General features: G+C 36.3%; 2 protein-coding genes and 2 non-coding genes across 4 annotated transcripts in view; 2 read left to right on the top strand and 2 right to left on the bottom strand.

Moving 5' to 3' along the window:
• sgsm1a (small G protein signaling modulator 1a) overlaps positions 1–16,195 on the top strand; it is a 40,938-nt gene extending 24,743 nt beyond the window's left edge. Inside the window, exons 7-27 of the mRNA XM_016288294.1 lie at positions 460–605; positions 1,852–1,989; positions 2,221–2,345; positions 3,392–3,459; positions 4,821–4,984; positions 6,768–6,897; positions 7,118–7,282; positions 7,781–7,907; positions 8,314–8,378; positions 8,502–8,647; positions 9,125–9,253; positions 9,647–9,829; positions 9,965–10,036; positions 10,158–10,509; positions 10,591–11,618; positions 11,707–11,831; positions 12,872–12,954; positions 13,074–13,183; positions 13,289–13,385; positions 14,339–14,506; positions 15,267–16,195. Coding sequence (XP_016143780.1) covers positions 460–605; positions 1,852–1,989; positions 2,221–2,345; positions 3,392–3,459; positions 4,821–4,984; positions 6,768–6,897; positions 7,118–7,282; positions 7,781–7,907; positions 8,314–8,378; positions 8,502–8,647; positions 9,125–9,253; positions 9,647–9,829; positions 9,965–10,036; positions 10,158–10,509; positions 10,591–11,618; positions 11,707–11,831; positions 12,872–12,954; positions 13,074–13,183; positions 13,289–13,385; positions 14,339–14,506; positions 15,267–15,355 — 3,710 coding nt within the window. The 3' untranslated portion in view covers positions 15,356–16,195. The remainder of the gene's footprint in view (positions 1–459; positions 606–1,851; positions 1,990–2,220; positions 2,346–3,391; positions 3,460–4,820; positions 4,985–6,767; positions 6,898–7,117; positions 7,283–7,780; positions 7,908–8,313; positions 8,379–8,501; positions 8,648–9,124; positions 9,254–9,646; positions 9,830–9,964; positions 10,037–10,157; positions 10,510–10,590; positions 11,619–11,706; positions 11,832–12,871; positions 12,955–13,073; positions 13,184–13,288; positions 13,386–14,338; positions 14,507–15,266) is intronic.
• A 3,392-nt stretch (positions 16,196–19,587) lies between these two features.
• trnak-uuu (transfer RNA lysine (anticodon UUU)) lies at positions 19,588–19,660 on the bottom strand. The gene has a single exon. It is a non-coding gene; the product is annotated as a tRNA-Lys (tRNA).
• A 1,237-nt stretch (positions 19,661–20,897) lies between these two features.
• Positions 20,898–20,970, bottom strand: trnak-uuu (transfer RNA lysine (anticodon UUU)). The gene has a single exon. It is a non-coding gene; the product is annotated as a tRNA-Lys (tRNA).
• Positions 20,971–21,302: 332 nt separating this feature from the next.
• On the top strand, positions 21,303–23,037 carry LOC107597333 (glutamyl-tRNA(Gln) amidotransferase subunit C, mitochondrial-like). The gene is made up of 5 exons (XM_016288346.1): positions 21,303–21,306; positions 21,408–21,451; positions 22,205–22,359; positions 22,662–22,765; positions 22,963–23,037. Exons 1-5 carry the CDS (start codon positions 21,303–21,305, stop codon positions 23,022–23,024), a joined length of 369 nt encoding a protein of 122 aa, XP_016143832.1. The 3' UTR covers positions 23,025–23,037.
• Positions 23,038–23,160: the final 123 nt, after the last annotated feature.

Genomic DNA, 23,160 nt, shown 5'->3' with positions numbered 1-23,160 from the left:
AATAGTTGTATCTCAGCCAAATACTGTCCTATCCTAACAAACCATACATCAATGAAAGCTTATTTATTCAGCTTTCAGATGATGTATAAATATCAATTTTAAAAAATGGACCCATATGACTGGTTTTGTGGTCCAGGTTCACATATTATTTGTAAATTATCCACTAGTTAAGTTTATTATTTTACCCAATATTTGTGTTCTACATATTTTTATGCTTATTTAAGTTTCAGGCCATTAACTTACAACTGATTTCAATAGAATTTGATGTTATCGTGTTGCTGAGTCTTCCATGCAGAGCACTAATTATGTGGAATCATTCACTAATGAAGGGATGCTGCAGCTGCCTATTTAGGGAGGCAGCTCACTAGGTTTTGGACGGAGCTATTTTGTGTCATATTGTGTCTTTTGTATTCCTGGCATTGTGCAGATAATGTGTGTTCAACTTTATTTCTTCTTTAGTGGGCCCCTGTGCGTTGGAGTACACTAAAATGAAGACGGCAGATCATTTCTGGACGGATCCTTCAGCTGACGAGTTGGTGCAAAGGCATCGTATTCACAGTGGCCATTGCCGACAAGACTCTCCTACAAAGAGACCTGCCCTCTGTGTGAGTGACCTGTGATTGTATAAACGGGTTTAACACAGTTTTTGTGAGTTTAAATACTTTATCTTATCCCAGTTGAATGTGCAACTGTACATAAATGTGCAGTTCTGTTTAGTGCTGTTATTGCAGAAATTTCATCACAATTATGTGCAGGGTGATATATTGATCTTAGCATTCTGGGTTATGGCACTTTACACAATATTTAAGATGGTACGTTCTTAAAGAAAGGTCAAGAGTAAGAGCTAATTTTATAGATACACTGATATTCTCAGTCTTGAGATGGAAAGCTCTTGTGCATTTGAACGAGATGGAAGTGCCATTTCAAACTGTAAGGTTCAGGCCATTTGAAATTCACTTGATGTATTCAACCGTGCCTCGAGGAAATGTCAGGGGTCAAAAGCAGTTTATAGTCAGTCAATTGCATGTCACATTGAAGTCATAATACATAGTGACATTGTTTTTAAGCAAGCTTTCAACATCTTGTGTAAGCTGCTTATCAGGTTTGGATGTTTTCTTACACAACAGACTGTGTAACATAGATATGGCAAAGGCCAAATAAATGACATTTCAATATTTCAGAGCAAGACCTTTTAGTTTGTGTATTTGCTCTGGTTCGGTGAGGTTCTAGCCTTTGAAATCAGTGCAGTTCACTTCATCACAGGCTTCTGAAGAGGGTTGTGGTCCATAAGAGCCATGCTGTGCTCTGTGTGTTTGAGTGTAGTCCATGTTTCTGAGGAGAGTATGAACCTCCACTCAAGAGATATGTTTCACATCATTACCCAGCTCCATTACCAAACGCAGTCGTCAGATTCCTGACTGATCACCCTCTCTGGCCATCGCCAACACCCACACAACAGCAGGACACGCAGCACTTGTTTTTCGTCTCTGATAGATCTGACTGCACTGCACTCCGGGCTTGTTTTCTGATGTATAAAAATCTGCTAGTGAGCTGTAAAAGCCCAGTTTTTGGTGCCGAGAGCCTTTTTGATATATGAAAGAGGAGACGCAAGTATACATCTAGTAACTCACCAGCGGCCACACATTTATCCACCTTGGACAGATAGATGCAGTGGCGTATTGTTAGGAAAACAAGATGAATAGCTCCGATAACACTTTGTTTGCTAGGGTTTATCACTTTAATTGTGTATGTTGTCTGGTTGCATTAGTTGCTGATGTAATGTTTTGGTAGAAACATATTAGGTTAGCGATTGCCCTCAGTTCTTAATAATGTGTGCATGTGTGTGTTCAGATTCAGAAAAGACACTCCAGTAGTAGTATGGATGAAAGGCCATCTCCCTCCCCCTCTGCCAGAGATTATGTGGAGTCTCTTCATCAGAATTCCAGAGCGACCCTCCTGTTCGGCAAGAACAACGTACTGGTGCAGCCGGTGAATAATGCATTAAACATCTGTCAATTATAACAGATCTTTAGGGGGTTATTTCTGACTGCATATTTTATGTAAAGATTAAATTATTGTTTGCTTTATTGTAATTACATAGAAAATATATAATAAAAGTGCAAAAAGCTACTAGCTGAAAACATAGTATGAGCAGCATTTATTATTGACTATAGATTTGTAGTTGCTTTATAACATGGGCTTCTGTTGTGGTGCTTTCAGAGGGATGATATGGAAGCAATCCCAGGGTACCTCTCTCTACACCAGACGGCTGACTGCATGACTCTGAAATGGACGCCAAATCAGCTAATGAACGGCTCCATGGGAGATCTCGACTATGAGAAGAGGTGGGACTCAGAATAAACAGAATAAAGTGGAAATAGCATTGGTTTGTTCTTTTAATAAAATGTAATGTATGATTGATCTCTTTGAATCGGAGTATCACAGGATATGATAAGATGTAATATATTACAGGATTTCTCGTTCCACCATAATACAGGGATGCAAACTTGACACATTTCAGTGAAGCGTTCCATTCTTAATCTTCCTAAGTAATGAGAATCATTTCTAAATCTGTTGTCAACAAAAGAGAATTAATATTTAAAAATCTTTAAACCTGCAGAAACCTTTCCACCGAAACAAAAGCTCTATGGTTTAAGGTTTAACATTTGAAAGCAAAGTAATGCATTTATTGATTTGTTCAATGTTTATAATATAATATTGTATAATGTTGTTTTATGTATATATTTTTAACTGTATAGAGTGACATTTTTCCCTTTATCCTAATGCTAAAATCGACTGTAAATTATGGAAGCCCGTTTCCGCCACTGAATAAAAAATAAAAAGGGTAATTGTTTTTCCTCACAAATCAGACTTTTTTTCACAAAATTGTGAGATATAAACTCACAATTGCAAAGTTATAAAGTCAGAATTGTGAGATATAAAGTCAGAATTGCATGATATAAACTCGCAATTGCGAGTTAAAGTTTTTTTCAATTCAATTTTGGGGGGGGGGGGGACTGATATGTTCTCAGACTTTTTAACTCGCAATTGCGAGTTTGTATCACGCAGTTATGAGTAAAAAAGTCAGAATTGTGTGATAAAAACAATTACCCTTTTTATTTTTTATTCAGTGGTGGAACCGGGCTTCCATAGTATATGCATATTGTAAAGCTGATATAAAAAAATATTCTTCTTTTTATTTATTTTATTTTTTGATGAGTGATTTCTAACTTCATGCAGAAATTGAAACAAAACAAGATTTTTTTCTTTCTTAAATTAAAAACGTTTTAAATCATTGGATTGTAAGTATTTATATTATTTTATGTTGGTTTATATTATTCATAGTTATGTTGGTCACAAGCCACTCAAAGTCTCACCTGTTTTCCTGCAGTGTTTACTGGGACTACGCCATGACGATCCACCTGGAGGAGATTGTGTACTTGCACTGTCATCAGCAGGGTAGGTGACATTGTGCCAGGTTGAAAAACATCCAACTGGCACCCAAATGACACGCATCCTGCAGTTTCTTACTTGTCCATAATTCTGACATGACATTCTGAACTATTTTGAGATGCACTATTGAGAATATCCAGACTGGAACAAGGCTATGACTTAAAACACAGTATTGCATTAAACAACCAAATTCAGTCAAGAGCAGTGAGTGATTTTCTGTCTTTTGTTGTTTGATTAACGTTAATGACAGACAGCAGTAGGTTTATTAGGCTGCTGTTTCTTATAAATGGAATGCACAGCTCTAATATACTGACACACACCCGCATTCTTTCCCAATTGTTTGTTCACTTAAGACATAACTGACTGTCTTTATTTAAATATTCACCAATATGCACAGAACGTGCCTGGTGAACAGTCTCTTTTGCAGAGTTTATTAACTCTTTTTAAAATAAAGCATGTCCCACAGTAGACTGCATTTTACGAAACACACATTACATGATTGGACGTTAAGTTTTGGAGAGGCGAAAGCGCACAGCGTTAAAGGAATGGAACATCACGTGGCACAAATAGAAACTGAAACTAAAATTTGATTCTTCACATTACTGCTGCTAGCTCACGTTGAGTTGTTTTTTAAACATGTCACCATGCGTGAAAGACACATGATAGAGACGTGTGATATAATCTAATAGGCAGTCATTGCTGTAGTTTTAACATTATTACTAGGGCATAAAAGCGCTTCAAAAAGTAGATCATACAGTAGATGTCTTCAAGATCGGTCACGATATAAAATTGTCAGATTGCCCACCCCTAACATGTAATATGACCGTAATGTGATGGCACAAAATTCTCCAACATTCATAGACCCTAACGTGTTTCTGAAGGCTAAAAGTTAATCAGTATCTAGTCCCTTTTGGTGAAGTAAATCCACTTGGGTGTACTCAAATATTCAGCTAATATCCTCAATTGTACTTGCCCTTTTCATATTCATCCAAGCACAAGACCAGCGGAACGATGAGAGAGAGCAGAATTTATCAGAACATAATTGCTTCCGGAGAGAAATGAGAATTTAAAGTGAGGCTTTACTCCGATTATAAAGCAGTGTAATTCTGCTAATAATGCCAATGAATGATTCCTTACTGTACAGGCTGTGTCATGGCTTCAATATTAAGAATATCATGATGATTCAGATTTTAGATACAGTTAAGAGAGGAAATGTTTTGCATGCTACAGAAGAGTTCACTATGTACAAAACATTCAAATATTTAACCTAGTAATATGTGATAGCGAGAGACTGTGTCCTTTAAATGTCAATGAACATGTCACATTATTTCATATTAATTCCATTGTGTATGTATTTGTGTCTGCAGTGGATTGTGGAGGAACAGTGGTTCTGGTTAGTCAGGATGGGATTCAAAGGCCACCGCTTCGTTTTCCCCGTGGTGGTCACCTCCTACAGTTCCTCTCCTGTCTGGAAAATGGTCTGCTGCCTCACGGCCAGTTAGACCCGCCGCTTTGGTCCCAGAGAGGAAAGGTAAGAAAGTGATCTGTACAAAATGTAATGTTACTGTACACCTTCCCAGTGTTGGGGTAACTCATTACGAGTTACGTAATCAGATTACTTTTTTAAAGTAACTAGTAAAGTAACGCATTACTTTTTAATTTACAAGAAAATATCTGAGTTACTTTTTCAAATAAGTAACGCCAGTTACTTTTTTTTCCCATTTATTGATTGAAAGCTCTCCTGTCCCCTTGTTGAGAGAAATCGGGAGAAAGATGTTACTTTAGTTCTAGAATAAATGTGAACATGCATTAATTCATCTCACTCACTCTAAAAAAAAAAATCTGATTTAGTTTTCCTCAAAATGAATAAAAACAGTTAAAAGCAACTCAGAATATGACTCAAAGCTGCAATAATTAAATATGTTAAATAATACAAATATCCTTTATGTATTTAATTCCATTTTATTAACCAATTTTCTGCTGACCTTCAGTGATCCAATTCAACCATAGTAATAAGCAAAAATTATAATTTATAAAGATAAACTAACATTTCTTCTTCTTCTTTTTTATTGCTGAAGAGTGTTGAACTTTCTTCTATTGTGTTCTTCTGTACAGATGTGAATTTACATTTCCTTCAGCCTGAGGCTTTTGGTGTGAAATGGCTTTTACATTTGCCAAAAATATAACTTTTTATATTAAAAGCAAACAAGCAAGCCCAGCCCAGATTTAAAAAGTAACGCAAAAGTAACGTAACACATTACTTTCAATAAAAAGTAACTAAGTACCGTAATTAGTTACTTTTTTAGGAAGTTACGCAATATTGTAATATTGTAAAAGTAACTTTCCCTGACACTGCACCTTCCTCCAATATACACACTTACTCTAATTTCAGAATATGTAAAGTGTGTACCGACTGACAATTGTTTGTTCTTCCATTAGGATTATAACTTTTCAGCATTTGTGGAAGAGTAACATTTTAAGATGCTGAGTGAAAAACATTGCCATTATTTGACCAAGTATTTTTATTAGTATCCTCTGTTTTAGTCTAAGACAACTCTGTTTGATATGACCCTTAAATCACAGTGTTTTTAACTTTTTTTTATATTTCTACAATTACTTCATACGTTACACTCTGTACAGTACAGGGGGCAGTAAGAGTTGAAAGAAATCAGTACTTTTATTCAGCAAGGATGCCTTAAATTGATCAAAAGTAACAGTAAAGACATTTGTTACAAAACATTTCTTTTTCAATCAAATATTTTTTTATTCATCAAAGAATCCATAACGTTTCACGGTTTCCCCTTAAATATTAAGTTGCACAACAAGTGTTTTCAACATTCATAACAATAAGAAATGTTTCTTGAGCACCAAATCAGCATGCTAGAATGATTTCTGAAGGATCATGTGACACTGGAGTAATGTCTGCCGAAAATTCAGCTTTGCCATCACAGCAATAAATAACATTTTTAAAACCAATGAAAACATTCTAATTATATTTTACAAAATTACTTGTTTTACTGTATTTTTAATCAAATAAATGTAGCCTTGGTTGAGTATAAGAGACTTCTTTAAAAACAAACGCCCTGCTTCACTGTTTGAGCTACAGAGTCAAGACGCTACGCTGATTTTTACCGTAATTATTTAGATCAATTACGATCTCTCACTGTGCTGTTATTTGTATGTCTTGATTGATTAATCTGTCAATTGCAATTCATTTTGTGTGTTACAAATAAATTCTAAATGGAAAAAATTATTTGTTCTAGATCATCTGCAGTCATGTATATCGAACTGATGCTTCACTTTTCTTTTTCCAGGGTAAGGTATTTCCTAAGCTAAAGAAGAGATGTCCACAGGGATCCTCAGACTCTGTCTCAGACAAAGAAGAGGAAGAAGCAACAGATTTTGTCTTCCGTATTGTTTTCCCAAACAGTCAGTCAGAATTTGGTAAGAGACTGAATCATGGTATCAAACAAGCTCTTGAGCCAGTAAATGTTTCCCGATTATGGTTCGGTTATTTTAATATCAGCTTTTAGAAGTGGATAATAGCAAAAAGGGCCTCTCATATCCATCTAGGTATTGTTTGTCATTTTGGTTTTTATCCATTCATATGTCATTTGTCATAAACATTCCTTTGGTTTTACAGAGATGTTTTGACTCATTACAGTGACTTTTACCCAGTCCTCCCATCTTTCACTGGGTACTGTCCTCCTGGCCCGATCTCTCTCCCTGAACTCGAGAGGGCTGTGGCCTCCTAAACGGCAGATGCTGGTGATGCCAAAGCGCCACTGCAGCTCCCCGGGAGAGTCCCCATCCTCCCCTGAGCTCAGCTGTAATTCTCCCTGTCACCGCTCATTTATGTGTTCATGTATCAGTCTGACACGCCAACTTCTTGCTGGTTTATGCTTGCTTTTATGGCTTCTACGTCTGCAAGCAATCACTTAGTTGCCAGCGTGAGTTTTCTGTTTTGTTCAGGAGTCCTCCTCCAGTGAAATTTAGTGACCCGTGGTTAATTGTGGGCTAATGGTTGAGTGTTTTCCTGGGAGACTTGAAATTTATGTTTATTATATAATGACCATATGTGTTTGTAACAGTAATAGTGGCTTTTAAATCTGACCTGGAATGTGATCCTGTTCATTTTGAGTGTCACGGCAGCCATTATTACTTCATTAAATCCATGCAGAGTGATATTATTGCAATATTTTCTTTTCTTTTTTAAGCTGGGTGTAATAGTGGGTTCTTGTTGCTCTGCTTTTGGATACATAAGTTCCTTTTTGTATCCAGATGTTCAATGCATAATCAGATTTCTCTGTGTGTGTTTGTCTGTTAGTGGCACCAGAATTGATAGATCAGGGAGCAAACATGTGGCACCCAACACCAAGGAAATCATCTTGCTCTTCCTGCTCACAGAGTAGTTTCTCTGATGGAGCACCGCCCAATGGATGCAATCATGAAAGGTACAATGACAGAATGAAAAATTGTATAGTCCGTTTTGATTCATTTAATTAGAATTGAAAAGAAACCTGCAGATAAACAAGAATAAGCGTCTGAGGTACACAGTAGAATTTACATTTGATTTGGGTAGAAATGTAAACTTTATAACAACAACTACTACTGCAATGACTATTATTGTTGTTGTTGTTGTTGTTGTTGTTGTTGTTGTTTGTTTTTACATTTAAATTCACCCAAAAATCACAATTGGGTATTACTTCATACTCAAGTAACACCTTGTTGTTTATATGTAAAACCTATATGTTCTGTACAAAAGTAAATATACTGTAAATGTATAAATATAAAATAAATCTAAATGAAATAACTGTTAAATATATATTTAAGGGGAAAAAAATATTATCTTCTTTTCAGGGCCCCTCTGAAGTTGCTGTGTGACAACATGAAGAACCAAATCATCTCTCGGGCTTTCTATGGATGTTTGTATCCATTACTCATAAATTTATAGTCTCACAACACCATCTTTTTCCATCAAAGGTGACCTTCACATTCTCAAATGTCTCTCTTATTCAATCAATCACACACATATTTTGCCCTCTCAGGGCTGGCGTACTGCCGTCACCTGTCCACGGTACGCACTCACCTGTCTGGCCTTGTCAATCACACTATTGTGGAACCAGATGTGCCCAGTGACGCCTATGGAGGCCTCACGACAGAAGTGTGGCAGAAGTTTCTTCAAGACTGCAGCGTAAGCATGCACACACACACACACACACACACACACACACACACACACTCAAACCTGCCTGGAGTCCAAAACAGACACGTTTAAATGAGCATCTTCGCCAGACACTCATTAATATTCATTTGTCCCTAATCACAGTTCTCTCAGTTCTATCACATAAACAATATGTTTGGATGACTAATGCTGAGAGCCTGAGTGCCAGAGTGGCGGCACTAAAGGGTGCAAATCAATGTAAAATCTATACAGAAGTACCCTTATGGCTGTGATCGTTAGTGTGCTTATACTGGCTGACTAATTTATGCTCTAAACAGGCAAACCAATGTGTGTGTGTATATATATATATATATTGGTTTGACTGATAAACATTGTAAAATAGTAGGAAAATATAAATGTAAATGAATTCAAATACCATTTGTACCATTTTGTGCTTGGAAGTCAGTTTACCCATTTTGGAGTTGGTGTGTACCTGCTCTTTTGCAGACCTATGAGGAGAAGGAGTTACTGCGACTAGTTTATTTTGGTGGAGTTGAGCCTTCTTTGCGAAAGGAGGTCTGGCCTTTCCTGCTGGGTCATTACCAATTTGGGATGTCTGAGGCTGAGAGAAAAGAGGTTAGTGTATTTTCTGGTTAAAACCATCCTCCCAAACAGTTTTAAGGTGCAGTCATGTTTACATTGCTAGGAGAAATTCTAAAGGAAAAATCAGATTTCGCAGTGTTTTTCATGCAACAACTTTAAACTGCTAAAATAATGTGACCATGACTTCAGTCTTTATTCTCTTTAAGATTTCCAGTGATTGCCCTGGAATAGGCAAATATGTCATCCAGTCAGTTGATTTCCGTACCTCTGATAAATGCAACAAGCATTTAGTTTTTTTAGTCAACTTCTTTCCAAAGCAAGATTAATTGGATTTTAGATGGTTTGTGAATCAAAGCAATTGTTACATTGTTACTGAGTGGATTTCATTGTAAGATGTTGCTGTCTCTTATACTCTGAACTCTGCAGATGGATGAGCAGATGCGAGCGTGCTATGAGCAGACAATGAGCGAATGGCTGGGGTGTGAGGCCATTGTTAGGCAGAGAGAAAAAGAACAGCATGCTGTGGCGTTAGCCAAGTGTTCATCTGGGGCGAGTATAGACAGCACCACACAGAGAATAATGCACCGTGACTCAACCGTCAGTTATGAGGTGAGTGTCTCAGAGTGACCTTCTAAGACCAAAATGCATTGTTGGCAGGCACTGAAGACTTCCAGTCCAGACTGAAATGTTTGCTTTTGATTTTATGTAGTATTTACTTAGGGATGTGTTGTGTTTGTTATTCAGTCCTCGCAGAGCTGTAGTTCAGGGAGGCAAAGAGATTCCAGGCTGCAGAGCGACTCCAGCAGCAGTACTCAAGTAAGATTCAGACTGATGTTGTGGCCATTACATGAATATTTGTACAAGCTGACATTTCCTTAAAACATGTGATTACAAATGGTGCCCCCCTTGACCAATGTTCCTCACTCTTTCCTGGTAGTTCTTCACTTCCCAAAACCGCTTCCCCTGGAGTAGCTTTCTTCCGTTTGGCTTGTTTTTCCAGGTGTTTGAGTCCATTGAAGAGGTCGACCAGATCGAGTCCGAGCCCAAGAGTGAAGATGCCAAACAGGTGTCCAAAATCTCAAATGGAACACCGCAAAATGGCACAAGTTCTCCAGACTCCGGTCTACCCTCTTCCAGAAACTTCTCCATTACTTCTGGTCAGTCGGACTCCTTGAGCACAGAGGACAGTGGGATACATGACCCAAGCCTTAAAGCTCAACCACAGCTTGCAGTATCAAAGGAGAGGTTTGCGAGTTCATCTGGTGAGGAAGGAAAGGTGACTGAGGAAGGTGAGACCAAATCGATTGAGAAACTAGGTGTGAGAGAATATAGTAGAATTGAGGTTAACAAAGTGTTGTCTTTGGGTGCAGTTGTGGCAATATTAGAGAGAAGCAAGAAGGCCACAGAGAGCCTTTCCGATAAAAGGTCAGAGGTCGAGACTGAGGGGTTGAAAATGGCTCGCAGCCACATGACCAAAATGGAAGTGGGCGACTCTCCAGAGAGGACTTTGACATCAGAAAATGAAGCACTGACAGAGCGCACTGAGTCAGAAATTCTCAAAGTGACAGAGGTCGAGGAATCGACTACTCCAGAGCAGAAGATGAATGAGAATCGGGTAAGTGTGGACACTGAAAGGTCCCACATGGGAATGAAAGATATCAGAGCAATCCAAGAGGAACCTTTGGTTACAAAAGATCATAAGGTATCGGATGCACTTGAGCAGAAGATTGTAGCTGACATGCTGGTGTCTGTTTCAAAGGACGATGATACAGAGAAAGAAACCAATGAAATAAGCAAAGATAAAGACTGCAAGACATGCGTGGATGACGCCAACAATGTTAGTGGCACACAAAGTGCTTTAAAACCAAGTGATAAGAAAGAGAACAAGACCAGTGATTTACCCAGTGGAGCTGGAACAACAGTAAAGAGGAAAACAACATCAGTTCTCCCAAAAACCATTGGTACAGAGCTAAGAGAAGGGAAGGATGATTCAAAGAGAAGCACACATAAAGAAATGCAGAGGAACGCTCCAGTAATTGAGGAGACGGTGGTCCCATTGGTGCATGAAGCTTTTAGCACAAGAGAGATGGGTGAAGCCCAAGATGCAACGGAGTCAGACGAGTCTCCCTCTGCAATTGAAATGGAAGAGATTCCTACAGCTAAAGTGTCCATGGCTTGGGAAAGGAAGAGTTCACCCAAAAGCAAGGCTAGTGAGCAGGCAGCTGTACCTGTATTGGAGCTCAGGCTGGAGGAAGCTCATGGAAAGCCCAGCTCTGAAGGAATGGACTCTGAGGAGCCAGAGATGGAGAGTCTTTGCCCACAGCTGGATTCACTTGCTGTAAACACTGAGAAGAATGAAGATACCTCTCCAGTTGCCTCTATTGGCACCACTTATTCTGTAAGCATGTGTTTCAGAGAGGTATTTTTATATAATAACATAGTTAACTATATTATCATTATAAATATGTTCACCTTTGTAATTGCAGCAAGAGCTTTTGGACCTGTACACTCTAAATCTGCATCGCATTGATAAAGACGTTCAGCGCTGTGACCGAAATTACTGGTATTTTACTCCTGCTAACTTGGAAAAATTGCGCAACATCATGTGCAGGTAATAAAATCATTCCTATTTGACCTTCACTATTTGTGCTCTGCTTTCAGTTTTGTTTTTGATCAACAATACAGTAAAACAGTAATATTGTTAGATATTATTACAATTTAAAATAACTTTATTTTAATATATTTTATATTAATATATTTTAATATGTCATTTATTCCTGTGATGCAAAGCTGTGATATTTCAGCGTCATTACTCCAGTCTTCAGTGTCACATGATCCTTCAGAAATCATTCTAATATGCTGGTTTGGTACTCAATAAATATTTTTTTTATTATCGATGTTCAAAACACTTGCTAATATGTTTGTGGAAATCTTTTTTTTTTCCAGGATTATTTTATGGGGAAAAGATGAAATAGAAATGAAATAGAAATAAAAAAATGTAAATAGAATTTATAAAAATCTTTACTGTTGCTTTTCATTAATTTAAAGCATTCTTGCTGAATAAAATGAATGGTTTTTTTGGGGGGTTTTTTTGTCAAAATATCTTACTGACCCCAAACTAGTGTATATGTTGGCTGATATGGAATATTTAATTCCACATGCTAATTTACTGCATTTTACATTTTAGATTACCTGTGCCATCATCTAGTGCTGACTTCAAATTAAACTTTACTAACATTAATAATTTAATGAATGATCAAATGTAATCCTTAGCAAATGTAAAAATTAGTATCCATTTTTGTACTGTATAATATAATAATGTGATTACCTAAAATTGTTTAAAAAACCAACTAATTTTAGTTTTTAATGAAGAGAAAATAGGATAGAATATTAACATTATGAAAAGAATAGTAGTTTTAATACCAGTGCATGCCTATTTCTAAGTAATCAGATGTATGATTTTTGCATGGCAGATGGTAAAACATGCATTAAACTACATTAAGTCATATCTTGAGGCCAGACTATTACAGACTTTGAAGTGAGCTCTTTGACTGCATGTCAAAGCACATCAAACTCCTCAGAACACCTGGTGTTGTGATGTAGCTCAAATATCCCTGACCAACGCATATAATGACTTGTCCATTTCTGCAGTTATATCTGGCAGCACCTGGAAATTGGATATGTCCAGGGCATGTGTGACCTGCTCGCTCCCTTGCTAGTTATTCTAGATGATGGTGAGTCTGTCTTTGTGTAAACTGCTGTTCTTCATCTGTTTCTGAGTTCATGCCACTGTTTAAAAATGAAATAACCAGTACTCTTAGCTTTTCTCATCTGTTTTTATTGAATCTTTCAGAGGCCATGGCTTTCAGTTGTTTCACTGAACTAATGAAAAGGATGAATCAAAATTTTCCTCATGGAGGTGCGATGGACACACACTTTGCCAATATGAGATCTCTCATCCAGGTCAAACGTCTGCTCTAGACATTTTTCTTTAATGTTTGTTCGAAACCGGCCTTTAAATGTAAAATGTGGATGCGGATCTTTTCACTCTTCACTGTGTGTAATTAGATTCTAGACGCAGAGCTGTTTGAGCTAATGCATCAGAACGGAGACTACACACACTTCTACTTCTGCTATCGCTGGTTTCTTCTTGACTTTAAAAGAGGTAATAATATCTTTCAAATAAAACGTATAATGAGAAAAAATGTGACCCTGGACCACAAAAGCAGTCTTACGTCGCTGGGGTATATTTGTAGCAATAGCCAAAAATACATTGTATGGGTCAAAATGATAGATTTTTCTTTTATGCCAAAAATCATTAGGATATTAAGTAAAGATCATGTTCCATGAAGATATTTAGCAAATTTCCTACTGTAAATATATCAAAACTTAATTTTTGATTAATAATATGCATTGCTAAGAACGTCATTTGGACAACTTTAAAGGTGATTTTCTCAATATTTAGATTTTTTTGCACCCTCAGATTCCAGATTTTTAAATAGTTGTATCTCGACCAAATATTGTCCTATCCTAACAAACCACACATCAATGGAAAGCTTATTTATTCAGCTTTCAGATGATGTATAAGTCTCAATTTTGAAAAATTGACACTTAAGACTAGTTTTGTGGTCCAGGGTCACAAATATGGTTTAAACTGCCTTCGATGCTGCCTATCATGCAATGCGTTTACAAGTGACACTTGAGAAGAAATGTCTTCTGTTAGTTCTCATCTGCAATGAAATGAAGCCATATTTTGCTTCGTTAATGTTCAATCTCCTAATTAGCAATTGCATTTCCTTTTTTCGGTTGTGACTTAGTAATTTAAAACCTATTATAATGATATTCGGCTAAGCACAAAGCTTTACTCACATTAATGGCCATGTGCTTTATGAGAGAAAATATTTAACTTCATTAAAGCCCTTTTATATTAAAAACTAGAAAATGAGCTTCTGTCCAGGACCAAGCTTATAAACCAATTCAGAAATGACAGCTCCCCCTGCTATCCATTGATTTTCTCCAGCTTTGACTCTCTTATTTATTTAAATTTGAACAGTTGGCCTAATAAAAAAAAAGTTACTATGGCCATCTTTGCCTAATATACATATTTCAATTCCTCAGAGTTGGTGTATGATGATGTGTTTGCTGTGTGGGAGGTCACCTGGGCTGCTAAGTGTGTCTCCTCCAGCCATTTTGGGCTCTTCATTGCTCTTGCATTGGTGGAGATATACAGAGACATCATTCTAGAAAACAATATGGACTTCACAGACATCATCAAGTTTTTCAATGGTAATTATATATTCATTATACACCCTGGTATGGTAACATAAATCTCAATGTCATAAACCTCTATTAAAAAAGATCATATAAAGACATCAGCATCAAGCATATACGGTAGCTATAAAACCTGCCCTTCACGAGCATTTCAAATCTAAAGAAAAGAGGATTGTGTAACCAAAATCCAGCACCATAGTCAGCAGAGTACAAACGCAATTCAAATTAACAACCTGTTGCGTCTCATGTTTATGGAGAACTGGTAGTGCCATTTAAAACTCAAATGAAGGAAACTAAACTGACAAACAAATAGACATTTAAATTCATTTAAAAATATTTTATTCATGTTCAAATGTAGTTAAATGCAACAGTAAATAATAAATTGATCAGTCATTTCAAATGCAACATTTACATTGCATTTTTAGAATTCTTAGTTTTCTTTATTTTCACTTAGATTTCAAATGATGTATCAATTTGTTAGTTACATTTAACTATTTTTAAAACGATAAAATTCATTCATTTTAAATGTATGTATTAATTTTACAATTCATGAAGTGATTTATTTACATTTCTTAGTTTTTCATTGTAGTTTTTCATTTAGTTACATAGATGTTGAATCGAGTGTGATCTTTTTTAGCTGCTCTTGGATGTACCCACAATTCAAATGTGGAGAAATTGCTTTAGGGCTGTTTGATTGTTTATTTTAGATTTAGTTCTTGCTAAATAGCCAGGTCATTTGAATAAATGCATCCTCATATCATCCTTTGTTTTTCAGAAATGGCTGAGCATCACAATACCAAGCAAATTCTGACTCTGGCTCGAGACCTGGTTTGCAAAGTGCAGACGCTTATAGAGAACAAGTAACTCTGAAACCTCTCACCTCTGTTGTTTAAATCATGTTCGCAATGTAACCCATCAGCCCTTGCTACAATACAACAGGGAACATTTGGCCAAAGCTTAATGAGCTTCAAGCATACGGTAACATTTCCAATGCCAAACTTCTTGATCTACCTGCAATCAGTCAGTGTGCAATTTAAGAGAGTCATCTGGCTCTTTAATCAGGTTTTACTGAACATCATAGTACATGACATTTCATAAGCAGATGCTGCTAATGAGTGGTCATTCACTGTTTGACATGGAATTTTATCCTGTGTCTAAAATGCAGTCAGGATTACCAGTCAGTAGTGACTCGGGTGCTCTGTTCCAAAACCTAGCGAGCTGCCTTGCTGTCTACTGCCTACATAAACTGAAACAGAACATCAGAAGTGACTGATTTGTTTCCAATTTAATTCCAGTAGAATTTGGTGTTAGTATGTTTGCTAATATAATGACACTCATACTGGACATAGCACACACACACACATTCTAGGTAGAATAGTCAGTTTAAATCAGATTTAAACTTTTATTGATACTTGTCGGTGAAAACAAGTATTTTGAAACATTTTCTTCACTCATGTGATGCTGCCTTATAATTTAACCAATAGAACATATCTTAGAAAGCAGCATTATGTTGCAGATGTGTGCCTATGATGCCTTAAAATGCTGCCTATGTAGGCAGCTCACTAGGTTTTTAAACCGAGCAATAGTTCAGGAGTTCAGGTCAGGTGCATTTTATTGCTAAGAGACGCTCACACTAGATTTCATGCTCCATTTGCTTTCACATATATGGAGTGCCCATATGTACACTGCTGTTCAATAGTTTGGGATCAGTCTGTTTGTTTGTTTTTTACGTTTTTGGAAGTCTAATGCACACCAAGGCAGCATTTATTTGATTTAAAAAAATACAGTAATAACAGTAAAAACAATATAAAATAACTTTTCTATTTTAATTTATTTTAAAATGTAATTTATTCCTGTGATGGCAAAACTGAATTTTCAGCATCATTACTCCAGTATTCAGTATGGCATGGTACTTTAGAAGTCCAGAAACATTATCAACAATTATGCTGCTTAAAGGGATAGTTCACCCAAAAATGAAAATTATATGTTTATCTGCTTACCCCCAGGGCATCCAAGATGTAGGTGACTTTATTTCTTCAGTAGAACACAAACTAAAGATTTTTAACTCAAACCGTTGCAGTCTATCAGTCGTATAATGCATGGCAATGGTAACAAAATCTATGAGAGTAAAAAAAACATGCACAGACAAATCCAAATTAAACCCTGCGTCTCGTGACGACACATTGATGTCCTAAGACACGAAATGATGGGTTTGTGCCAGAAACTGAACAGTATTTATATCATTTTTTACCTCTAATACGCCACTATGTCTAACTGTCTTTGAGCTGGCGCACAGCATCCGGTACGTGAGGTGTGTACGCGCTCTGGCGGGCTTTACGTTAATGGGTGTGTTGATATCCAGCCGAAGAGCAATCAACCATAACTTCAGGCATCACTTTCATACGTGGAAAGTCACCACTCCCGAATGAGTTCGCACAAGAGAATGTAATCTTTTAGTTTTAAGTCGGTTTGAACAAAATCCGGATAAGCGCAAGTAAGTACCATTTTGATTAGCCGTCATACCCACAATGACTAAACTAAACTACGCCAGAGTGCGTACACACCTCACGCACCGGATGCCGTGCGCGCGCTCAAATACAGTTAGACATAGTGGTGTATTAGAGGTAAAATATGATATAAATACTGTTTGGTTTCTGGCACAAACTGATCGTTTCGTGTCTTAGGACATCAATGTGTCGTCACGAGCCGCAGTGTTTCATTTGGATTTGTCTGTGCATGTTTTTTTTACTCTCATAGATTTTGTTACTATTGCCATGCATTAATTGACTGACAGACTGCAACGGTTTGAGTTAAAAATCTTCGTTTGTGTTCTACTGAAGAAACAACGTCACCTACATCTTGGATGCCCTGGGGGTAAGCAGATAAACATCACATTTTCATTTTTGAGTGAACTATCCCTTTAATATGTGTGTGGAAAATACAGTCCGTAACTTTTTTTGTGTTCAAAATGTATATAATAAGCGAGTACACCATGAATCCATTTTCCAAACCGTGTTTTTGGCTTGTCCTGAATCACTACGGTACACCTATGATAAGTGTTTATATTCAAACTATTTTAGACTGGTTCGTAGCTCCGGCTACAATGTTCTTCCGCAAGACGCACGCAGTTCTGTTTATTAACCGCTAGAGCGCCAAAAGTTACGGACTGCAGCTTTTAAATTACTTTTGAACAGTAGTGTATTCATAGATTTTCCATCATGTACTGCATACAAATTTAAATTAAAAAGAGGTTTGATTTGTAATGCCATGGGAAACTGTAGTAGATAATATATATTATATGTAAACATTTCATTTTATTTATAATTTATTAAAAAACAGAAGCCTGAGAGTATGATATATGTTGTTAAAGATATTTGTTGTGACATCTGAAATAAATAGGGATGATTTTACTTGCTTAAAATCTAGTGTGACCGCCTTCTTAAAGCTTCTGTTTGACCTGCACACTTTATTAGTATTCTGATATGCCACTTTTAATATGATGTAGATTGTAGCTGTAGAGAGCGCTGTGCTTTCAGTCGACTGACCTTCTGCATGTGTTTCTGTAACCTGCTTATTTCCGAGTCAGTGTGTTTACTGTGAGCTGTTTCACTGAATCAGATCAGGTTATTGTATCACACAGTATATTATTAGACAATACCAAGGAATGTCTCTAGGTATTAGATTTAGAACAGAGAAAAATTGTGCGTAAATTTCTTCTCTGTGTGTTACAGAACTGAATAATGATTTGGGGTTTTCATGGGTTTATGTCATGTTTGAGTCAGTACTGTGTTTCAGTGCATTGGTGTCATGTTTTCAGTCCGCCTATGAATACCTGGCATTAGGATTTATTTTTTAGATTTGATGTTTGTGTCGGAGTGTGTGTGTGTGTGTGTGTGTGTGTGTGTGTGTGTTGTGTGTGTGTGTGTGGACCGGGACAGCTCACAATCACTACCACAAGGCCTTGTCTGCTTGATGTATTCTTGATGTTTGTGGACTGTACAGAAAAATACGTGCTATATTTATTATATAGAGAGAATCTATATTATTAACTTTGGTGTCGTTGCCTACGTGGGTTTCAGAATGGACACTAATATTCACACAAAGAAATGAAAATCATCAGCGCTCTTATTTATTTTTCATTATGAAATTGTTGTATAAAATGTACATTGCGTTTCTTCATCCACACTAACCACACTCCTCTGCTATAGATCTAATATTATAGTACCTTATAACATGTTGTAATCACAATGAAGTATTGATCCTATGATCAAACCTACGGGTCTGAAACCTTTGGTGTATCCACAATGAGGTGCAATCGGAAAGTGTATCGAATCCCAAGTATCATTTTTCATGTGTCTGATCTGTAACACAAGGCTAAAAATGACCATTTAAGCAAGAATAGTAAAGCAGATCAAAATCAAAGTGTATTCCAGACTTCTGTGAACACATGAATTTGCATCTAATCTACATAATTTATGTGGTCCGAAATGAGCAGGTGTTAATAATTCTGCTGCATTGAATGTTGTTGATTTCTTCATGTGCAAAATATATTCTAAGAAGAGAAAAAAAAAACTCATTTATAATTTGTATGTTGTTACGTGTTTATTTAAATCTGAATGTATGCATTTTGTCTGTTTTTATGTGAATGTTCTTGCTACACTGTGATCAATTACTACAAAGTGTTAAATTCTAAATATATATTAAATGGTAAATGTACTTATTTAAAAAACAAAATAAAATGGAATTGTTCTTATTTTTCCAACAAATATAATTATCATATTCCTGCTTCTGTAGGCAATGATTAAGCATGTGTGTGTGTGCATATATAACAAATATTTTATTTATAATTATATATATATTTTTTGTTCATGCAAGAGTATATTACATACAAAATTTGAGTTTCATTCCTTATATGTTATTAGAATTTATAGTGTTTTATATCAAAATGTCATTTTTAATATTTTGTATTAACATATAGATGTATAATTAGTTCAATTGCAAATATAACGTATATAGTCATACATAAATAGTCAAACGGTTGATATGTGCATTGTCTGTGCCTGCCTACTTCTCAAAAAAGCAGATTAAAAACCATTCGCCCGAACAGGGACTTGAACCCTGGACCCTCAGATTAAAAGTCTGATGCTCTACCGACTGAGCTATCCGGGCTCTTTGTAGGAATGACCGTTTGAGAAATAAAAACCGGAATCTTTTTAACTCTACTTCCGGAAAAGTAGAGTTTGGACAGCTCACAATCACTACCACAAGGCCTTGTCTGCTTGATGTATTCTTGATGTTTGTGGACTGTACAGAAAAATACGTGCTATATTTATTATATAGAGAGAATCTATATTATTAACTTTGGTGTCGTTGCCTACGTGGGTTTCAGAATGGACACTAATATTCACACAAAGAAATGAAAATCATCAGCGCTCTTATTTATTTTTCATTATGAAATTGTTGTATAAAATGTACATTGCGTTTCTTCATCCACACTAACCACACTCCTCTGCTATAGATCTAATATTATAGTACCTTATAACATGTTGTAATCACAATGAAGTATTGATCCTATGATCAAACCTACGGGTCTGAAACCTTTGGTGTATCCACAATGAGGTGCAATCGGAAAGTGTATCGAATCCCAAGTATCATTTTTCATGTGTCTGATCTGTAACACAAGGCTAAAAATGACCATTTAAGCAAGAATAGTAAAGCAGATCAAAATCAAAGTGTATTCCAGACTTCTGTGAACACATGAATTTGCATCTAATCTACATAATTTATGTGGTCCGAAATGAGCAGGTGTTAATAATTCTGCTGCATTGAATGTTGTTGATTTCTTCATGTGCAAAATATATTCTAAGAAGAGAAAAAAAAAACTCATTTATAATTTGTATGTTGTTACGTGTTTATTTAAATCTGAATGTATGCATTTTGTCTGTTTTTATGTGAATGTTCTTGCTACACTGTGATCAATTACTACAAAGTGTTAAATTCTAAATATATATTAAATGGTAAATGTACTTATTTAAAAAACAAAATAAAATGGAATTGTTCTTATTTTTCCAACAAATATAATTATCATATTCCTGCTTCTGTAGGCAATGATTAAGCATGTGTGTGTGTGCATATATAACAAATATTTTATTTATAATTATATATATATTTTTTGTTCATGCAAGAGTATATTACATACAAAATTTGAGTTTCATTCCTTATATGTTATTAGAATTTATAGTGTTTTATATCAAAATGTCATTTTTAATATTTTGTATTAACATATAGATGTATAATTAGTTCAATTGCAAATATAACGTATATAGTCATACATAAATAGTCAAACGGTTGATATGTGCATTGTCTGTGCCTGCCTACTTCTCAAAAAAGCAGATTAAAAACCATTCGCCCGAACAGGGACTTGAACCCTGGACCCTCAGATTAAAAGTCTGATGCTCTACCGACTGAGCTATCCGGGCTCTTTGTAGGAATGACCGTTTGAGAAATAAAAACCGGAATCTTTTTAACTCTACTTCCGGAAAAGTAGAGTTTTTGGTAGGACGCCTGTAGTTATGTGTCCTTAACTTTGGACCGTCATTTCAACATGTTTTGTAAATGTGCAGCGCGAGCTTCAAGGGCGCTGCGGCCTGCGCATCCTCGGTGTGGAGTATTAACGCTGCCCGCTCTAAGCAATACTGTATCGGGCAGCGGAACGTTCTGGTCACGGTGGACGTGCAAACGGGAATCAAGTAACTGGAATTCCAAGGTAAAGCTTTCTTAATTTGCAGACGGTTGGGTTTCGTTTGAACAAATGTGTAAGATGTAAATTAACCCATCAATAGGTGAGCAAATGTTTTATGTTGAACATATTATGCAATGCTAATATAAATATTTCGCACATTGTTCAACTCTCCAGGTTCACCCACATGGGAGACCATAGCAGAAAATCAACTTCCACCGGTAAGGCCTCTTTCTGCACACACGTTTATGCAGCTTATGCTTATTCCTGTGAAATACAGGAATGTGTAGTAATAGGTGTGGAGTTATAGATGTGTAACCATAGGCTGCCACTAGAGGGAGCGAGAGGAACACTGATGTGCCAGTGAGTTATATACATGTAATGTTGTTTCAGAGTTTTCAGAAAAAGCACTCAAATACAGTTCGAATCCAGAGTCTTTATTTACAAGACACGACAGTAGAGGACAGTGGGGCAAAATGTGCACCCCTGACAATTTTGTCACCAAATATTTCTCCTTGCCTAGTTGACAACCTAAGCAAAAGGTGGCACGACTGTAGCATGGTAACAGAAGCCCTCATAAAGATAAAGCTTTACTTTGACATCTTTCACAATGTTTCTTCAATCTCGCAGTAGATGGCAGCACAAAAACATAGTTCAGAAACTGAGCAGCACTCTACTGTAGTGCTTATGTGAAAAGTTTTGCCCTAAACAGCGATTATATTCATTAATAATATTTTGTACATATTCAGTTTGTCTGTTTTGTTACATACATTATACATAATTATATATAAACATTCACAAACACACATTTACAATATAATTTTTCTTTGTGTGTATATATATATATACTTTAGTATTTTGTTTATTTTGTTTTTAAGAGTACTTGGCAATCAATCTCATTCTGATATAAAAATGAAGAATTTACGTTTTCCTAAAAGACATAACAATATAACCATGTTTAATTTTATTTGCAGCCAGATTTAGTGGACAAGTTGGAGAGATTAGCCCTTGTTGACTTTGGCAGTAAAGAAGGGGTGGACTGTCTGGAGAAAGCCATTAGATTGGCTGATCAGCTTCATGTCATTAATACTGATGGTGTGGAGCCGACGGATTCAGTTCTAGAGGACAGGTACTTCAGAATCCTGCTGATGCTCACATCAACTCATATAAGTTATGTGACAGTGTGCTAGTTGTTCTGGGTACCACTTCCAGTCAGTTTAGGGGTATCCATTGAATTAAGGCCTTTTTTGATGGTGTTTTCATTTGTTGACTGTTAATATTGTTGACAAATATACTTATATTTGCTATATTTTCTCATTGCAAAATGGTGGTAGCTCTTCCCAGACACTCAAAGTATGTTTGCTCATAGTGTCAACATGTCACCATTTGATATGAGCTAAACTTTTCCCTTGAACCTCCTGTTGTGTACAGAGAGCTGTATTTGAGAGATGATAGGGTAACAGAGGGTGAATGTGTGGAGGAGCTGCTCCAGCTGGCCAAACACACAGTAGAGGAGTACTTTGTTGCACCTCCAGGTAAAAAAAAACTAAAAAAACAAACTCTTACTAAAAAGACAAGATGTTCTATGAGAACTTAAGAACAAATTAATCTTCATTCTAACATTTAGTATTGAGGTTTGTATCATGTATTGATTTAACCAGAGAAGGCCTGAACTAGAATAATTGAATATGTGTACTACTTATGAATAATCAATCTTTCTTTTTTAATGCAGGGAACATCCCACTGCCTAAGAGAGAAGAGAGAGCTGCTATGCTTAAACACTCTGAATTTTGACTGAAATGTAACAGATCAAATGTTTCGTTAGTATGCTTTATTTGCCTTTACAAAAATTCCTTCATTCCAAAAATGGCTGTTGTTCATAAAAGGCAATCAGAATTCTGTATATATATATATATATATATATATATAT

The sequence above is a fragment of the Sinocyclocheilus grahami genome, unplaced genomic scaffold (genome assembly GCF_001515645.1).
Source record: "Sinocyclocheilus grahami isolate Dianchi unplaced genomic scaffold, SAMN03320097.WGS_v1.1 scaffold230.1, whole genome shotgun sequence".
Classification (NCBI taxonomy): domain Eukaryota; kingdom Metazoa; phylum Chordata; class Actinopteri; order Cypriniformes; family Cyprinidae; genus Sinocyclocheilus; species Sinocyclocheilus grahami.
This window is presented reverse-complemented; position numbering and strand designations above follow the sequence as displayed.